Genomic DNA, 20,786 nt, shown 5'->3' with positions numbered 1-20,786 from the left:
TGACTGTCTAACAGTAGCCAAAAAAGAAGTCCAGGGTTCCACATAATTAATGCAAAGGATCTGATGCACCACACTAGTGTAAGGATTAGTGTATAATTGTCTTAAGTCACTGTTTGCAAGTCAACTAATGTATTTAATTATATCTTGGCACTAAACATACATTGGGAAGTTTCCACTAGGATTCCTTTGACTGCTTCAGAAATCTCTAAACTTTCCCAGTTCTGCAGTGATTGGTTATTTCCAAATAAGTAATATGCTTAGTCCTACAATTTGACATTGTATCCAACCTGAAGCATGATTTACTGTTCCGTATTATCAGATTCTAATTTGTAAAAGAATCTGAGATTCTTTTTGTTTTCTAGACATTAAAACTGGGATGAAATTGGGTTTAAAATTCAAATAAAAAAAAGGATTTTTTTTTGGTGTGGAAACAAAACTTTCATAATATACACATTTTACTAAAGCATAACTGAATGTTTATATACAAAGACTTTTTTTGTTTTGTTTCTCTAAACGTGTAGTTTTTTCAGAACTCCTGGTTTGCCTACACATCACATAATTTTCCTCAAAGTATCCACCTTCATGCTAAGCCTCTTGCTGTTGTGGAAAAAGTTGAAAATAAATGCTTTGCCGTTCAGCAGCTTCAGGCAGTGTCCTTAGTTTGCCGTGCCACTTTCCTGAAATTGGGAAGTGTATCTTGATGACTGTTCAAAAAGCCAGCACAGCCAGTTTTACATGGTCATGGTTAGACTTATCTATGTAACAAGTAAATTACCTTTTCAGATTTCCAGTGCCATCTTTAGTGGCAAAAGGGAGAAATATTCTGGCATAACAATTGTAATCTGCTGCAAAATTCACCTTGAGGAAGGAGTGAAACACCTGGATGAAATTCTAAAAAGAATCTTTGGCAGCAAACACTTCCAGGACCATTTCTCACGAAGTGTTATGTTGACGGTTTTGAATGCTTTTTTGGTTTTCATGTTCTGGAGTTGGAAGGATTTCCAGAAACAGATGCCATATATTTCTCCTGCAGCTTTTATGTTCAATTCAGCTGAGATTTTGGTTGTCCGCTTCTGGTGAACATATGTATTGGCAAACTCCAGGAATTTTGTGTATCACATAGTGACTCCAAATTTTCAACAATGAACATTAACCTCTGTGCACGGGATCTGGCAGTCAGTTTCGTTATTGGTCAGTCTCTGTTCAGAGTTTCTGCTTTAGAACCAACAAACTCAGGATGATCTGTACATTAGCACAGTCCACCTGTTTAGCAGCAAAGTGCTCATCCCCGAGTGTGGCATAAAGGCTAGATAATTGATAGATGGATTAGCAGTTCTCTCTCTGTGCAACAGACTTCAACTTGTTTGCATGCTTGAAAATGAACTCAAATCCTATGATGCAAGATTCCGTGTCTTTTGTTTCCTCAGTAGCAGTCACTGCTGACAATGCAATGTTAATCAGATGAGCAGGACAGGTAATGTGTACAGCCAGGCCAATTCTGTTAGTTAAGGTACATTTTCCCAAGTTATTTGTTATACCTCAGATATGTCAGTTATTACTGTATTGACCAAACAGGTCTAAGCAAAATGGATGAATGTGGTATCAACACAAAACCATGTGGGTTTATTTGTTTTGAATTTTTTTTTTTAAGGCCAAGAATTAGATGGTCCAAAGCATCAGGGGACTTACCAAAAATAAGACTAGCCACCACAATTCCAACAATTTAGTTACTAGAGTACCATTGTTTCTTTCTGATACTGTTCAGTTGTCTGCTTTAGGAAGGGCTTTTGCTGCTGAAGAGTATTATTGCACAAATATCAGTGGAAACAAAGAGCATGCAGGAATTCAATGACACAGTCTTGCTGAGTCCTCTGTTTCATGAAAGTCCTGGTGAAAACTATTGATGCGCTCCTGTTTATGCCAAATCTCACTTTCTTTAAACTTCTTGTCACTAGCTTTCCACATGCTCCTTTATTCTGTCAGCTTGAGCACTGATCTCCATGCTGCAGAACTTGCAGGGCAATGCATCCTCTTCATTCCTGTCTTTAATTTTTTTGAAAATTGCTAAGCACAGATTTTCTTTTTTGTATTCAGGCATCAATTTGTGTGTTTGCCCCATGTTTACCTTTTTAGCTTATCTGTTTATATTTGTGGACGGTTTGAATTCAGCATCTCACAGATGAAATAGGTGGGCAGCATCTCCCTGTGAGCCAATCATAGTGTGATATTAATGTTGCCTGATATTTTCCGATCTCCACCTTGTGTGTTCTACATTTTACACTGAAGCAATGTCCACAGTCTCAGTGCTAGAGGATACAGCATAAAGTGCTAAACAAAAAAGTACCCCTCCCAGAATAGTGAGTAGATAGATAAATGGGTATAAATCTCCTTCGCTTGGAAAAAATGGTAGTTTATTGGTACAAATAGGTAAAGTGTTCAGCATTTTCAGTTTACAATATAGGTATAATGTGAGCTTTAGTTTGAAATCTTAGTAGGCATAAAACACTATTTGCATATTTGTAATTTGTAATGATTTTGGAAAAAAATAAATCCCATGGTTTCATTCCTAAATGTTAAAACTTACTGTATTTGGGGCAAAGACAATGCATGTGGGGAACACATGAGGTCATGTTCCCCTACAGATTTCTGTCAGGGTTTCTATGCCCTACCCGGAACCCCCCTGCAGGCACATGAGGTTGCCAGTAGAACCTTTAAATAATCCTTTTAACACTCCCTCGTATTTACATTGTCTCTGCTTAGTGCAGGGCTGGACAAAATATGGCCCGCAGGCTGAATCCGGCCTGCCAAGCCACCAGATCCAGCCCATGGATGCAATGGGGAGCCCCAGGCAGGCTCCCTGCTTGCCTTGCCCCACCCGCACGCTGCTCAAAAAAGCAGCTGCCAGGCTGTTTCTCTTGCACCACTGTGTGTGGGGGGGGGAGGAGGGAGGGGGAGGCTTCATGCACTGCCTCTGCCCCCAGCACAATCCCATTGGCTGGTTTCTAGCCAATGGAAGATTCCTGTTTTGAAGAACAGGCAGTATATGAAGCACCATGGCCACCCTGCTTGGGCTCATAGTTACTCATACATGCACATGGCCCCTGAAGCCTGTGCACAGGTGGGGGCAGGCAGGGAGGCTGCCTGAGAAATGTGCTGGGCTTCTGGCTGGGAGTCACCCAAGTAAGTCTCCTGGCCGGAGCCTGCCTCTGGCACCCCAGCACCTCTCTACACCAACCTTCTGCCCCCCCCCCACTCCACATAACCCAAACCCTCTGCCCCCTCCTACACTCATACCCCCTCCCAGATCCTGCACCCCAGTCCCGTCACAGGTCACAACCCCCTCCTGTCCTAGGTCACATCCCAAATTCCTGTACCCCAGTCTCTTGCCCTAGGTCCCAACCCGAACCCCTGCACCCTAGTCCAGTGCCCAGGTCACAACTGCCTCCACTCAAACTTCCTCTCAGACCCCACATGCTGTTCTCAATCCAAATCCCTTACCCCAAGCTTCCTTCTGCACCCAACCTCCATCCCAGACCCTTGACCAATGTCCAAAATCTTGGAGAGGCACCCTCATCAAAAATTATTGCCCACCCTTGAGTTTGGGGAAATACTTCCTCAAAATTCTTCAGTAGCTCACTTTGAAAATTGCTTTTGCAGTTTTAATCTTTAGAAGCCCTTAGCTAATGGAAATGAATATATTTTGCATGACCTAAAAGTGAATTTCACTCTGATAGTACTTTCTCACTGAGTTTGGCATTTGTCTTCAATAATCACTTCTATTAACTCAATTGTATAGAAAATATGCATCCATCATTTCATGATGAGATTTTACAATAAATTGTCTGAATAGTCTGATTCACATGTATTTATTTATATATATATTCTTTCTATGTAGAGGAGCAGACTGAGAAGAGTTATGAAGGAATGTCACAAAACTGAATGACAGACCTACAAAATGGCAGATGAAATTCAATGTTGACAAATGCACAGTAATGCACACTGGGAAACATAAGCCCATCTATACATACAAGATGATGGGGTTTAAATTAGCTGTTAACACTCAAGAAAGATATCTCGGAATCATTGAGCAGATGTTTTTAGAGAACCATCTGCAATGTGCAGCAGCAAGCAAAAAGCTAACCATGTTGGGAATCATTAAGAAAGGGATAGATAAGACAGAAAATACCATATTGCCTCAATATAAATCTATTGTATGCCCACATCTTGAATATTATGTGCACATGAGGTTGCCTTATCTCAAAAAAAATGTTAAAATCAGAAAAGCTACAGAAAAGGACCACAAAAGTGATTGGGAGTACAGAACAGCTTCCATATGAGGAACAATTTTATGAAAACTGGGATTTTTTTTCACTTGGAAAAGAAAAGACTAAAGCAGGATGTGATGGAGGTCCATAAAATTATGACTGTTGTGCAGAAAGTAGATAAGGAAGTGCTATTTACTTCTTTTCATAACACAAGAACCAGGGGTCACCAAATGAAATTAATAAGCAGCAGGTTTAAAACAAACAAGAGGAAGTATTTCTTCATACAGGGCACAGTCAAACTGTGGAACTGTTTTCCAGAGGATGTTGTGAAGGCCAAGTCTATTACAAGGTTAAAACCTAAAATAAAATTTAAAAACTTGATACGTTCATGGAGGGTAGGTCCATCAATGGCTATTAGCCAGTATGATGTCCCACTGTCCCTAGCTTCTCTGCCGGATGCTGGAAATGGGCAACAGGAGATGGATCACTTGATGATGATTTGTTCTTTTCATTCCCTCTGGGGCAGGGGCATTGGCCACTGTTGGAAGACAGGATATTAGTCTGACCTAGTATGGCAATCCTTATGGATGCGTGAACAGAGTTGGCATTGGAGTTGATTGCAGGGGTGGGTTCTTGGATGAGTATGATGGATGTGTGCTGAGTGGTTACTGGAAATCATTTGTTTGAAGTTAGGGGGTTGTGTGTAGACAGGGATTGGCTTGTTCCCCAAGGTTGTGAGAGTGAGGGGTCTTTTTCCAGGATAGGTTCAAGACCCATCTATACAAGCGACATCATCACAGGACCTAACCACATAAACCACCACATCAGAGGCTCGTGTAACAACTGCACATCCACTAATGTGATCTATGCCCTCAAGTGCCAGCAATACCCCACTGCCATGTATACTGGCCAAACTGGACAGTCTCTACAAGAAAGGATTAATGGACACAAATCAGATATTCGGAAAGGTAACACAGAGAAACCTGTTGGGGAACATTTTAACTTGCCTGGGCACTCATTAATTGATCTTAAAGTTTCTGTATTATTGCAAGCCAATTTCAAAAACCAGCTTGAAAGGGATACTCCAGAACTTAATTTCATTTACAATAGAGATCTAAACAAAGACCTTGTGTTGATGGCCTGCTACATTCCACATCCAAATGACATACAAAAACAAGCATAGGGTATTTAAGAGCACTTAGTACACACTGTATCAGCTTCATTTAGCATGGACACTCTAATTGGTATTTCCACCCTGCTTTTTCCTTCTCTTCCCCTCCCCTCTTCCCTTTCCTTCTCTGGTATTTATTTGGAAACTGGACCCCTTAACTCCATTCATCTGAAGAAGTGGGCTGTGCCCACAAAAGCTCATGATACCATCTACATGTTTTGTTAGTCTCTAAGGCGCTGCTAGACTATTTGTTATTTTTAAGGGTTTTTTTTTTCAATTACAGATTAATACGGCTACTCCTCTGAAACTTTAGATGGTGCAATATTATTAACTGTATTTGGTCTTCCACAGCGTCTAACTGTGTGGCTATCAATCTTGAAATCGGCATTTGCGGTTCGCTCTGTAGCAGGTTTGGTTCAGGTAGAGAGACTTTGGAGGATGTCATATTGTGTCAAAGCAACTAAAGTTAATTTGTTAAGTCTGTTGCTTTAGAAGGAGAGAACAGAAGAAATATAATTTTGATCGGGCATGACAATTCTGTTCTGGGTGACCCTAGAAAAATCTTTTAGAGGGATACATATTGACTAGGCAAAGTTGTGAACCTGAGCCCATTGTCTGATTATGCATACGTTTATGTACATCTGCCGACAACTTACTACTGAAACAGGATTGCACATTATTCTGTTGAGCAATGTTTGTTCTAATGGGCCTCACAATGCTGAGCCAAATGGATGCACTGAATGTAAAAAACCTACTTTCACAAAACACCTGCATCTTATATAGAATTGTAGTGCATTTGGCTGGCTACAGAGCTCCCTTTAACTGCAGCTGTGCTGTATTTTTTCATAGAAAATCAAACATTTGTTCTGCTTACAATATCTTGCAACATTTCAAGGCAGAGGAAATTGGGCATGCACTGTAAAAGTAAGGCTGCATGAAATATGGTGGTGACCTTAATTATTTTCATTTGGTACATATGTGCTTCAGGAAGTTTGACCCTTAACATGAATTTTGCTTTATGACTCCCTATCTTTCACCTGTTCTCCATTAGATGGAACATTCCTTTTTCTGACAGATTGATTTCTCCCTCTCCTCTCCCCCCCTTTTTTTTTTTGCTGGAAGATGTTATCTTTCATTGCACTCTGAAATTTAAAACAATGCTGCCTCATTAACTATACGTTTTTGTATGCATTTCATGCATCCGGACTTGTATGTTAGCTTTCAGAGTTCCTGTATCATGTTTCACTTTGTTACTTCTCTCTACCACATGGTAAATGTTACTGTTCCACATTTGGCTACATAATGTAGAAAAATACGTTTGGGGAAAGTTGTTCTTACATTATGCTATTTGTGCTTACCGATTTGTACTAATATGCCATTCAGACTTGGAGGATTAAAAAAGGCATAATTCCTAATATACTCCAGTGAAGATAAAATAATATTTACTATGTTAAACTCTCAGGTCATGCCGCTGAAGAATTTAAACTTCCACTTTTACAGTGGTACTTAAATCTGTTGCTTTAGTATAAATCCAGACCTTCATGGATGAAAAATTAGCTTTGAGAGCATGTGATTATTTTTTGTAAATCATAAAGATACTTATTAAACTATTGTACAATAATTAATCTAAAATATTTAATTTCCCCCTGCCTCACACCGTTCACCATTTTATTATACAATGTTAAATTTGGATTGTTTCCCCCTCTCTCAATCCATATATCTTTTTTTAAAAAATTCAAAGTCAGAAAATTCATAGTTCTGAGAGCAAACTGCCCTAAAGCTTTAGTTCAGCATAACATGTTAGCACGTTTAAATTTTATCACATGCTTAAGTTACTATTCAGTTAAGCTTTTGAGTACATGCTGAAATGCCACTGACTACTCTTGGGGAAAACAGCAGTACCTTACAGTATGTAGTGAAAGCTATCAACTATGGTAGAGTAGCTTCAGGGGGTAGCTGAGTTACTCTGTACAGGATAAACTTAAAAAACAACAAATGGTCTGGTAGCACTTTATAGACTAACAAAACATGTAGATGGTATCATGAGCTTTTGTGGGCACAGCCCACTTCTTCAGATGACTGGAGTTTTATGGTAGAGTAGTCAACCAAGCATGGAAGCAAATTCCGGAGCCAAATAATTTTCACGTCACCCTGTTTGTCATAATGAACATTAACATCGATGGGCTGTTCTGCTTTATCACACACTGTGTGTTTTCTTGGAAACTCAAAACCTGGAACTGGGAACTGGCAATAAGGAGTCAATGCAATGCCATTTAGTTAAGTTGTAAGCCAAAAATAGCTCTCCAGCACTTGGTTTCTCAGTGTGAAATGAACTGCTGCTCCCAGTCTCCTCTCTTTAGTTACCAAATGTCCACATCACAAGCCAACATCATCACAATTGGCACCATTGTCTGCAGTATCAGCAGACAAACCAAGGACTTGCTTGTTAATAAATCTGCACTGCCCTGTCATCTGTAAATATGGCCCTTGAAGCACATTGGCAGGATTGCCTAGGTAAGTTTACACAGTTATTGCCATTGTGTTTGACACTGTGGTATAGTAGCTAGAATACTGGACTGGGCTTGGGACCCAGGTTCCTATTCCCAGGTCTGTTACAGGCATTCTGGGTGACCACAAGTAAGTCACTTCGCCTCTAGGCTTCTAGACTTCTGGTGGTATTTGGTAATGGTGGTAATGATGCTGCCCTCCTTTTGCAAAGTGCAGTGAAAGCTATGGATGAAAAGTACTGTATCAGAGCCTGATGGTGGTGGTATTTTTAAAAGGGTAAATGGAGGCTTTTAGTGCTGCATCTTTCATAAGCACTTGTGATGGACTCCACTCATGGCTGGGGGGACACCTCCTCCTGGCGATTCTGGGAACTAGCTCTGATAAGTTGATGTCCCTTCCTGTCCTTCCTCCCCTCCCCCCACCCCCTCTTACTCCTGGAATTCCTGCTTCCTGTTTGCGACTCGGCCCTCCAGCCATGATCTTTTCCTTACAGCAGGGGTGGCCAACCCATTCTGGGCAAAGAGCCAGGATAGCAGTGGATCCAATGCAAAGAGCTGGGCAAAGTTGTCAAGGGGAAAAAAAAAAAAAGCTCTGCCCTGTTAAGAAAACGCATTTGAACGTGTTTAGAGATTTTTTTGGCCACATTAGGCTCCTACCAGCAGACACCATTTTTTAATTCTACATCTTTCATGGCTGTGCCAGACTGGTCCCCTGCCCAGGTCAGCACAGAGAGCCAGGACGAGAGGGCCATTTTGGGGATGCGGGGGCGGCTTATGAACCATGGGAGGGGGGGCTTCACGAGCCGCACCCTGTGGGGGGTGGGGAGGGAATAGCCACATGTGGCTCGCAAGGCTCAGATTGGCCATGGCTGCCTTACATAGTATCAAAGTTTTTCAGGGCAAACTGTTCCAGGCAGTGCATTTTCCACTGCCTGGTCTGTGCCACTTCCCTAGTAGCTGGTGGGAGAGCCTGTACCCCCCCTCTAGTCTGGGTTCCAGTTCAGGAGGTCCTCTCCATCAGCAAAGTTTTGTGCCAACCTGTGCCTTGCTGCTCTTCCCTGAGCCTTTCCTACTCTTTTCCACTCTCTGAGTTTGCCAGTTACACATCTCCCTCCTACCTGGGAGTAACTATTGGCTACCTGCCTCTCTCTCCTCAACTTCCAGGGAGTGACTACAGAATACTTCCTGCAGCCCCTAGCTCCTCTCAATGCCTAGGCTTACACTGATACCTCCTGTTCCTGTCCAGCTGAGCCACAGCCAATTCTTGCTTACTGGTTGCTCCTCCAGGTGCAGCCTGAGCAATTAATTGGCCCAGCTAGCCACTTTCAAGGCTTTCTGAAGCCTACACCTCCCTCCCATGCTGCTTAATTGACTAATGGGCCCATTTGGCCCAATTCTCTCAGGGTGATGTGGGGAGTACCATTTTCCTATTGCAGTACCATATTCACTTATAACAACTGAACAGGTAACATCTATAATAGGCTTAAAATGTAAGACTGGTCAGAGTGAGGTCGAAAATGAGATAGGTGGCTTACTTGCAGACCGAATAATTACTTTGTTTACTCTCATCATTGATATGGTATGTAGATTACTTCCCTCCCTCACATATAACTATAATGTCTAAACAGCACTTGTCCCAAACCAGCAAGTAAGAGAAGTAAGAGAATTCTTCAATTGGAATTTGAATAGTTCTTAATCTTTTCTCTTAAGTTGATTTGGGATATACTCTGACCCCACTTGGCTTTTAAAAATCTGTTTAAATGTGAATGTGACAACAAACTGCAATGATGATACTTTAAAGTGGACATAATATGTTGAGTAAAGTTCCATTGTACACTAGATAATGTACTGATGTCTGCCTTACTCTCACTGTAAAATATACTGCAAGTAGTAGGACTTTGACACAGGTCATCCAGCCAAAACTACCAATACTTTAACTAAGGGGAACACTCTCTTGCTGGATATTATTGGACATTCAAACAGATTTTATGTACAGAAGGAATATTGGTGAAGACACCTATATAGTGTGGTATACTTTCCATAAAATCCCAAAGAATCTATGTTCTACAGAGACCAGAAAAAGAATTTTTCGTTTAACATGTAGTATATTGAATGAACTTTGATCAGTACAAGGCTTATATTGTGAGCATAATCTGTGAGTCTAAGAAGTGAGTACATAGCTTCAATTTTTTCACTTTCTGGTTCAGGTTTAAGTGTTTACAGAGTCACGTTATTCTGCATTGGAAGCATGGGTATTCTATTTGCAAAGCCTGCCTCTCCCTTCGTGCTTTTGAAAAACTCTTGCCACATACAGATTCATTAATAAGAGCTCACTCTGGTGACATGCAAACTACAAGTCCCACAATTCTCAGCAACTGGGGAGTGGTGCAGAAATGTTTCCAGACTGTTCACATGGAGATAAGGGGGCAATGAAGAAATAAACAAACTTGCCAAGGTAAAAGGACTGTTCCAGAAAACATCATTCAGTGTGAAAAACACCTTTTGGAGTGGAGTATGTATGAAAAAGAAAAGTAGTGGAAAGGAAGTGGGGCTCCAGTACAGCTTATTCTCCTGGAAAATATTTAGGAAGGTAAATCAGGCGTTTTCTCCCTTTTGTACAATAGAAGCTATGATTAATGTATCCCTAACTTTAATGGCATTTGTCTGAATGACTAAACACATTTTGTAACAATTTTGGTAAATACTTCAAATATCAGTGCAATGCATTTTAGATCACTGTCCTAACCACAGTTTTGTACAGAGGCTTATACTGTTTTTCAAATTGTATAAAATCATTCTGTCCCCCCCCTGGCGCAAATCCTTTTACTTTTCTTTTGATAAAGGATGGGGTCTCTAAAATCCTACAGCTGTGAGCAATGTGGGAATGATTTTGTGAGCCACACTGCCTTGAGGTATCATTTCAGAGCAAAACATCTTGGAAAAGTTCACTGTGAAAAATGTGGTAGGGAAGTTTTGAAAGAGAGACTTCGGGACCATGAAGAGGTAAAGCTGTTTGAGAGCGCTCATTCTTTCTCTTTCTCACAACATAGATTTGATTGTTACCAGTCTCTGTTCTTCCTTTTGCTCTGTATGTATTTATTTTTCATTCAATAGAGAAATTTACATTAAAACTGGAAGTACATCTTGTAGCTGAAAAATAGCTTATATATGCAGTGAATAAACATATCTGAATGTCTGACTGTGCTATAGATAAAAATCCTACCTTAGCAAGCAGATAGACTGACTAACCCAACAGATTTTATTCTCTCTAACTTTTGTGCTTAATGCATTCCAAGTATAGTCTGCCTGTAGGAGTGCATCTAGACTGGCAAGATTTTGCTCAAAAGCGCTTGCTTTTGTGCAAAAACTTGCCAGCTGTCTACATTGGCTGCTTGAATTTGCGCAAGAGCACTGACTTTTTAATGTACAAAATCAGTGCTTCTTGCGCAAATACTTTCATGCTCCCGTTCGGGAAAAAGCCCTCTTGTGCAAGAATACTTGCACAAGAGGGCCAGTGTAGACAGGGAAGAACTGTTTTGCGCAAAAAAGCCCCAATGGCTAAAATGGCGATCAGGGCTTTCTTGCACAAAATCACATCAAGACTGGCCACGGATGCTTTTGCACAAAAGCACTTTCCGTTAAAAGTATTTCCGCAAAATCATGCCAGTCTAGACGCAGCCTAGGTGTTTCACATCCACATCCAAATGCAACAGTCATTTAATTTGTTACATTTATAACATAGTGCCATCCCTGTCAAGGAAACGTGAATTAGTTTATATAAAACTATACAGAAAATCAAAGGAACCTCCCTGGATTGAACCCAATAGGACTTTGAGAGTAAATGGCATGGTACATAGGGAAGTTCCCACTGTGAAAGGCAGTTTGCTTTTAGTCACATGAAGACTTTTCTCATTTAGACCTTCAAGTACCTGTATGTGGAATGAAATATGGCACTGTCTATCCAATTCACTACTGCACCCATAGAAATGATTTTATTTCACTGCTGCTATATATACAGAAATCACCAATGAAAATTCCACATCCAACTGCAGATATCACATTTACCATTATTATTATTACCACCATTATTTTCTAGTCTAAGCATAGAATCCCACAGTGTAGGCTCTTAGCATATGGGCCCACTGTAAGTAGAAGTAGAAAGGCACTTGGAGACTCTTTAAGATAAAGGCTGTATACAAACCTATCTTCTTCTTATGATATATTTGGTGCATTTGTCTGTCCATCCGTGAGTCCATTTGTTCAAGAACTCCTCTAAATGGTAAGAAGTAGAACGACCAAATGTGGAATACAGCTTCCTTTTATTATAACTTAAAGCAAGGTCAGGGTTTGGTTGTGCCAGGACAATGGAATGTGCCTGGAATTCAATTGTTTTGCATAAAATGGAAATGGAGGAGTGTGCTAGGAGGGAGTTATACTGCAGAATGACCACAGGGAGCAAGGAGCCAGAGATGAGAACTAGGACAGCTATAACCCCACTGGGCCGAGGTGGAGAAAGGGACAAGTATCTACTATATATTTGAGAGAGTTTGTGTGTCTGACTATCCTGCAGCTGGAGGACATGTACCTTTCCTGGCTGTGGACACTGCAGCTGCACCAGCAATGGAGACACTTCTCACCTGGCCCCAAGCTGCAGCAATTAGAGAGGACTGAGGCTGTCCTCTTTCCCCAAGGCAGACTGCAAACTGAACCCTTCTTCTCCAACCCTTCCTCAGAACAATGATTTAAATGAAGGGAAAAAAACATATTTGAGTTAAGGACCTGAGCAATGCTCTGTAACTCTTCTATTAACTAATAAGGCAATATCCTTAAGAATCCACACTTGCCTCTCCTAATGAAAGGAGTAGGAAATGAGTGGCCATTCTGCTTTTGCACATTCAGGCAGCACTATTAGGGACATCTTACCTGAGTTGGTCTACAGCACAGTTTCTCATTCTTTATCATGTTTAATCACTTTAGGATCTTATCTGGTAGAGTGCATGGCTGTAATTAAAATCTGTGATGACAATAATAAAACAAAATTGTGTGCAGGAATAACTACATAATGTAGATAACAATATTTTTAAAACCATGTCTGCATTTAATCTTGTCTTTCTGCAGGCAGTCATTTATTAGACCCGGCCAATTGAATGCTGGAAAAGTGCTCATTGAATAGGTTTGAATGCCAAACAATTTTTGAAACAATAATATCTGTTTTGTTTTTCTACTGCAAGAGGATTTTTGTGAATCATAATGAAGGAAAGGATATTTATATCACATAATATTTATTTAAAATCACAGCAAGCTTCAAGGTGGACTTCTAAAACTAGAATTATTGGAGCTGTTGCTATTTTTTTTATTATACATGCTTTATGGACTTGGCCTACCATCTTTCCCCTTATAATGTGCTTTAAAATGCTGAGGTTTTGTCTTGAAATGAGCTTCAATTCACTGTACTAACCAGCCTCCTTTCCAATATCCAACTTATTTCTGGATATTCAACAGGCCAACCACGAAAGGACGAGTCAACAGGTCAACCATGAAAGGACGAGTGCTGAAAAACAATGGTGTTTCTGGGACATGCTTCAAAAAAGGGAAGAAAAATTTGTGGCCATGGAAATGTCTACCTCCTGCAGGATGTGCCCAAGACAGTTTGGAACCATCCACAGCAGGGAACACCACGAGAAACAAGAACATCACTTCACAGCCAGGAGAAGAGGTACCACTGCTGCTCAGAAGGACAGGGAGTTCTGCTACAGCAGTGTTTCTTAAACTTTTTGAGACCACGGAACACCAAACAATATTTTTTTATGTGGAACACCTATGAAAATTTTCTTTAAAAAAATGTCAGAAAAAAAGGACAAAAACAAAAAAGTAACAAAAACAACGAGGAGGTCACGGCACATCTGTGAGTTGTTCATGGACTACCAGTGTTCTGCAGAACGTAGTTTAAGAAACACTGTGCTAGAGGGCACTGGCCATTAGAGATGGAGCAGCAAGTGCTAAATAACATAAGCATCAGATGCTTTCTCTGGTGACATCCCTCCTAAGATGTTTAATATCACCATTATCCAGCAAAACTCTTCCTGAAAGAACACTGAGCTGAGTGGGGCTGTGTATTATTCTCAACACCTATTGTAATTGGTTGGAGTTGCAGGTACATAGCACCAAGCAGAATGGGACACACTCCCTGGTAATTGTATCTTGAGAGTCCGCTAGTTACAACTAGTGTGTCTGGTGAGGACTTTTGGTAATGGTTACAATTAATCTCTTCATTTTGCTCTTATGAAAGATATCTCTTGCTTTAGACCATCCACAGGGCTGGGCATTAACATTTGTGGTATAAAACAGATATGACCCAATGTTCCATAAGTAAACGAATCTATATCCAAAGCTACAGAACAATAAACATAATGAAATCTACATCATGATTAGTCTGTGTTTCCTGTCTTACCCATCCTTCCCTCAGCCTTCAGCCTTATAATTTTAAATGTTAGAGGGCTATGGATGAGAAATAGCTTGTGCATTAAATACCTCATCCACATTTTATATTCGCTGGCGGCAGTGAAGCTCATTTTGAATTCTTTTAGTGTTTGATCCGTTTCTAACCATTCTTTTCACACATGTGGGAAGTTGGTAGGTATTTTTTTTAATTATTTAAGGGCTTTATGAAACTTTTTTTGCATAGGAACTCCAGTTCTATTAAATGCATAACATCTACACAATAACTAAATGAAAAGTGGAATGTGTAAATCTTACAGTAAAGGGTTGTCATGGTTATCTGCCACAAAAACAAGCTGCTGTTTGGTCCAATTACTGCTTGCTGATCCAAAAGTTATAAAATCATTGCCTTAGGCCATTTCAAACATCTGGCCTACTAAGACGTGGGCGATAGGCACAACCATCGAGCCAAAACTTCAAATCTCATAAGAAAAGAGAAGCCAATGAGCAGCCCCTAAGCTGAATTCCCAGAAGTCTCCATCAGTAGATACAACTGTCTTTCTGGCTGTCCCCTTGTTACAACAGTTTAGTCTTGGAGATCACAATCTCCACCTCCAACTCTCTCAGCCAAAACTAGCTTGAATTTTCCTACCAGTAAAAGTCACACTACTAGCAGCTCCTTAGCTGGCATCCCACCAAGCCAACCACTCACAAATACCTCTCTTGGCAGAACAAATGCTGAGGATGAAAATGTTATAACTGATGTCCAACAAATGCTTTTTGTGGGTGGAATACTCCTGGGCAAACACAATATTTCAGTGTTCAAAGCAACCCCCCCTTTCTCATTTTTCAGTCTACATTTTTGTGAGCCTTTTTACCACAGCAGCCAAGAAGACTTCTAGCCCAGGTTTGGAGAGGGTGTTGTATAACCAGCACCATATGGGTCAGGAAGGCACAGCTGTTCTGCACACAAGATCTAACAATTCAGCTAATGTTTGTAAATAGTTTAGGGTGGCTTTAACCAAGCTATTAACCTTCCTAACTAGTTCCCTTCATTGATCAACCTTCACAGCAGGGAAGTGAGTCACTCTAGTCTTTGTATCAACCTCTGTGCCCAGGTGTGGATATACATATCTGGTTCTCCTTCTGTGTCAATGGAATCCCAAGCCTCTCTGTGGCAGAACTAATTGTCTAAACTAAAGAAAAGCTTTCTACTGTCGGAATCTGCTGAGGCTGGGAAATGGAACAAATCCTAGAAAGTGTCAGGCCAAATCCATGTCTTCCTAGTCTAAAAAGAGACTAAATAGTTCAAAGGCTAAAAAGGAAAACGACACTCATGTGGGCTTGGCAATATGAGGATGTTGGAAGTTCCATCAATTCAAAAGCATTAAGGTGAACCAATAATAAATAAAAAGCTGACTCTGACTGACTGACTGGTTGGGGGTCATATAATTAAAAGACGAGCAGTTCTCCAAGTCAATGAGACTGTTGTTTGTTGTCGTATAAGCCCTCCTATGAACAGATCAAATGATGAATGAGTCCAGACTTTCCTAGCACTACTTCCAGCTATGAAATCTGCAAATTGTTAAATGGCTCTGGAAGAGGTCCTGTCACTAGATCATATCTAATCTCCTCACCTTTCTTTTCCCTTACAATTTCTAGAAGAGTAGATGATAACATCAGATTATTTGACAGAGTCCTTTACTCTTGATGAGACATTCTAAGGCGTTTGGAAAACCTCACTACAGAATTCCTCCCACCATCTAATTAAAGCAACACCAGTAACACCACCAGTAGGGAAAGCAAATGAATAGGGTCTCCTCCCCTTAGAGAATCCCCTTTGGGGACTTCCTGGGAGTTATCCAATCTTCCCATTTTTTTTTTCTTGCTCTCACCAGGAGATGTGTCCTTCCAGTAGGAACTTGTCCTATGCCCTCACTGCACTTGGGATGTTACTGCAAGAAACTCAATAGCTTCCTTCACTAGATGTTGGGCCTATTGGAGAGACAAAACTCTCTGAGGGAGAGGCAATGTGTTCCAAGGTTGCTGGAAGTGGCAGGCCAGTGCTAGGGATTAGGCCAGAAAGAAATCGTATGATATGATGTAGTGGTTATGGAAGAGAATTTTAACTGTGACATTTGGGACAAACTGAAGGAAGGGGAAGCAGTCTGAAATTGAGGAATTTGTACTAAAGAAGAGAGAGAAAAGGTATGTGTTAGGGTGTTAGCAGTGAAGATAAAAAGAAAGGAGGCAGATTTAGAGTCAGTGGAGTAGAAAACACGTCCGGCTTTCAGGAGTTATACAAAAGATATTTTACTTTAGACCACACCATTGATGTAGGTCCTGGGGTGTTGAGTACTAGCTGCCTGCCTTTCTGATTGAAAGAAAGCAAGGAATTTATAGCATTGTGATAGTTACAATCATAGCTGTTCTGGACAAGAATTTTTTTTGGTTTGAATGACCATTTAATGAGAGCTGTTTAACAAGTAATTTTTCAAGCAAATTAGTGATCAGACTTGACTTTTCTTTCTGTGCAGCTCAAATGGCCACTGGATTTTCATCTGATAATATTGTGGATTATAAAAACCCAACCGAACTAGAGAGGTTTATAGAAGAAAAGCTTCGACCCATTCCAGGCCCTGCAAGTATTGCCTGTGCAACAGAAATAGAGGCAATTATTAATTTGATCAAGGAATGTTTCCCATTACCAGTAGCTCGTCTAATCAAGGTAAACACTATTTCCTCTCTTCACTGCGGATCAACAAAAAGTATTTTTGTCACTCCCTCTACAATCAAGATGTTGCAGCCTAAATGTACCACAAGCTCCTCTACTCTTCTGAGAGTCCAGTGGGAGTATCTCCTAAACCACCAATTTCCTTTTGGTTTAGATTAAGGTTTGAATCCCCCATACAGATGTTTTAAAAAGACTAGCATTAAAGGACAAAATCCACTAGATTCTTACATCTCAATATGAGTCAAACTTCCATAATGAAGTGAATCTTTCCTCTAGATGTAATTGCTCTTTTAGACCAATTATATTAATGGTGTAAATCTGGATGTACACATTTTTAAGGCAGGTTATGGCTCATTTAGTTCTCCAGAGGTTCTAAAGTGACAACCCTCGAGACTAAATATTCCCACAAGACTGATGTTGTACAATAATAGCTGTCCCAACGTTCTGTACCACCTGCCACTGTACATGAACTTTATTCTAGAAGAACCACGTAAGAGGGCAATTCGACCTCCATGCCCATTCCATCTAATGCCTATTTGCTAAGAAATTAGTAGCAGTTTTCTGTAGCAAACTGGTGTGGGTTAGGAACTAGTCGGAGATTCCCAATGATTATGAACACCCCCTACCTGCTGTACAGCCACTGCTTTATTTTAACACTGCTTTTAGTATCAAATTTATGAGGATGAACTTATTAGCATGAGTATGGGTTTCCTAGTTGGGCCCTATGCTCAATTACAATAATTATATCAATCAGAGCTCTACATGTGTATAGATAAATATGCTCTAGTTAAAAAGGTATTTAACAAAATCAAGAGAAGGCATTCGATACTCATGCACTTTTGAGACAACAATCTGCTAGAGTGACTAATAAGCACTTCTGCATTAAAAATAAACTGTTTTGATACCAAATTTGAAAAAAGCTTCTTGCTGCCTTTCTCCTCCATTCCTAAAATATAGTTGAATACAATGTCAATACTGGCATAAACTGGGTTAATTCCATATACAACACCTAATAAAGAAAACTTGATTTGCCTTTGTGATTTAGGTGTTGAATCCAACTCCATTCCTAGAGTACGTATAACACGGTGAAACCCCTTACTAATATAAGGCCTGAGCCAAAGCCCATGAGAGAGATCCATGGATCAGGACCATCTTGCATCTCACTTTAGTAACAGTTACTAACATATAAACTATGACCTACTTGCAATTAGGTAGACAAGACAGTCTAAAAAAATCACAGAAGGTGTCTAATGCTTGCTTTACCTACACTGCAAAAATGTCCTGCTTATAGGGAAAAAAAATCTAGTGCTAATCATCTTTCTGACATCTCTTACATACCAGGGAGGCTCGTATGTAAAAGGAACTGATACACAAGACTGGTCTGATATTGATGTAGTGCTATTTAGTAAAGCCTTTGAAAATCTAGAGGACTGCAAAAAGAAACTGCCAGAAGTTATAGATGACCTTGGAAAAAGACTCAAGAAATCTTCATGGTCCAGCAGGTTTGGATCACAATGGCTATGTGTATTCTCTGTGTTTTAGTTAGTATTAAGGATTTGACTTGCTCCAGCATCTCAAGATGTTATCCCACACACACAGCACAGAAAATAAAATGTATACAATCATTATAGGGTGGGGCAATATGGCTAACACATTCCCATCTTTTCCCCACCCTCCACTCCTAGAGCCACTTGGTGTCATGCAGCACTCTGGCGGTAATTTAAAGGGCCCAGAGCCCCTTAGAATCACTAGGCACCAGAGCACTTACCATATTTACCCCTCCGCCTCCTGTTGATGGACCTGCATACAGACTGTTCATCCATATTATGATGTACTTTTTGCTCCTCCCTCAACCCAGTGAGCTTGTGTAGAGACTAAACATGCTCTTTTTACTGTGCAAACAAATACGAAGTATATTTGTGCTTTGATTAATCATGATACATGGTGATTCATGGGACGGACGAGGGTATGGGAGCACCTGAGAGCAGCAGACCTAGGTTTAAGGGGACCGCTGTGTAGGGTCAGGGTATATACTGTATATTCCTAGGCTGGGGGATTTGGGGCTTGTGTAAGGTGGTGCACAGGTATCTCCAGTGATAAATTAAGTTTTAGCATGAAAGCCAAAGAATGTCCTCTAAATAATTTTTTCTAATGGGGATCCCATCCATCCCAAAATGCACATGGGCTTTGTTTCCCATAAGAAGTCTGGTAAAATGCATTTGGGATCCTATTTTAGATCAACCTGTTTTTATATGTATTCTTAATCCAACGTAGTGTCACTCCAGAAACTGTACCTAAATATTCCATCTGGGGAGGAAGTAATGAGATTGTGGTAGGACAAATGAGAGGGGAGAATTGAGGTGCATGAATTATGGAGGACTGGGTAGGGGTTGAACAATAATATATAGAGGCTTTTACTTGTGGGTCAGTGGTGTGAATCCATCCCGAATAGATGGGACTTGATGCTAATGTGGCTGATTGGCAACCTTGTGAAATATGTTTTGTGGCCCCTGTCCAGATTCCAGTGGAGAGGTGCTCACTTCCCAAGAATGACCATGACAATGGAGAGTAATTGGCATCTTTATTGGCTGTCTTGAACGAGAGGCCAAGCCTTTAATAGCTATGGAAACAGGGCCCTTTTGCCTATAGAGGCAGCCCCTCCAGTTCTGAGCTGAGGCACACTGGGTGAAATGTGGAAGCATGCACTGCAACTGCCTGTGTTATACCTGTTCAATGAATGAAGTGATGTCTGGTGTCCCGGGACCTGTAATCACATCTCTTTCATACTGCATGTCTGAGACAGCCCGCTATGTCAGTGGGGACAACAGCAAATTATGACTCACATTGTTGAGGACTGCAAAATAACCCTGTGTCCCAGAGGTATGCGTGCCTTGAACAACGCTGATAAGAAAGCTGTGACTTTGGCTTGACTGGACTTCATTGTAGCAGTGGAGATGTGTGTAGATTTTACATCTGTTCTGGCAGAAACTGGTGCTACTTTGAGCTGGAGTGTCCTGGTCTGTGGGAACCTTGTTTCTGATGGTGAGCTTGGGTAGGCTGGGAATTGTCTGAAGGCCAGAAGAGGGGATTCAGGAAACTTTTTTTTCAGGATGGCGTCCCATCGAATATGGGTGGCGGTTGTTTAATACCCTCTATGGGTTCCACTGTAGGGTGATAGGTGACATCTGGAAGTGTTCAGTTAAAGGTTTTATTTCTATATGAAACGGGTTCTTTTAGAATATTTGGGTGGCCCATTTTATGCTATGATCATCTCTTGTCCTTGTTTGGTGAAGGTGGTTTTGAGTGTGTTATGATGTGTAATCTGGACTTTTTCCTCAGAGCATATTCTGTGGCATTAGAGTGGTTGGCTGTAGATAACAGATTTCTTGGTATGGTTACTGGATCTATGAAGGTGGTGATCACTGGGTTTCTTGTATTAGGCTGTCTATGGGGTTCCATTGTTGAAGCTGATCACGGTGTTTAGGAAGTGGATTCTGGTGTAGGAGCATTCCATGGGGAGTTAATGGACAGGTGGTGTACTCTGTCATCTTGGCATTTCCTCTTATTTTTACCACCCAGGTGTGAAAAGTAAGAATGTGACAAAGCCACTTACAATGCCAGCTATTTTGAGAAATCAATCTTCATTTCCAATGAGGTTTTGCACTTAAATA

General features: G+C 40.7%; 1 protein-coding gene across 7 annotated transcripts in view; it reads left to right on the top strand.

Annotated features, from left to right (window-relative positions):
- The first annotated feature begins 7,163 nt into the window (after positions 1 to 7,163).
- The window catches only part of LOC102451369 (2'-5'-oligoadenylate synthase 1-like), a 28,439-nt gene continuing 14,816 nt past the window's right edge, over positions 7,164 to 20,786 (top strand). The window contains exons 1-5 of one of the 7 annotated variants that reach the window (XM_075932090.1): positions 7,164 to 7,950; positions 10,787 to 10,946; positions 13,446 to 13,659; positions 16,919 to 17,109; positions 18,457 to 18,617. In XM_075932090.1, coding sequence (XP_075788205.1) covers positions 10,788 to 10,946; positions 13,446 to 13,659; positions 16,919 to 17,109; positions 18,457 to 18,617 — 725 coding nt within the window. In that variant the 5' untranslated portion in view covers positions 7,164 to 7,950; position 10,787. Of the gene's footprint in view, positions 7,951 to 8,811; positions 10,534 to 10,786; positions 10,947 to 13,445; positions 13,660 to 16,918; positions 17,110 to 18,456; positions 18,618 to 20,786 lie in introns of those variants that run through there. The other 6 variants (XM_075932092.1, XM_025188349.2, XM_075932089.1 and 3 more) reach the window with 6 other exon arrangements.

The sequence above is a fragment of the Pelodiscus sinensis genome, chromosome 6, assembly GCF_049634645.1.
Source record: "Pelodiscus sinensis isolate JC-2024 chromosome 6, ASM4963464v1, whole genome shotgun sequence".
NCBI lineage: Eukaryota > Metazoa > Chordata > Testudines > Trionychidae > Pelodiscus > Pelodiscus sinensis.
Note: the sequence above shows the minus strand (reverse complement) of the source record. Positions and strands in the feature narration are given on the sequence as shown.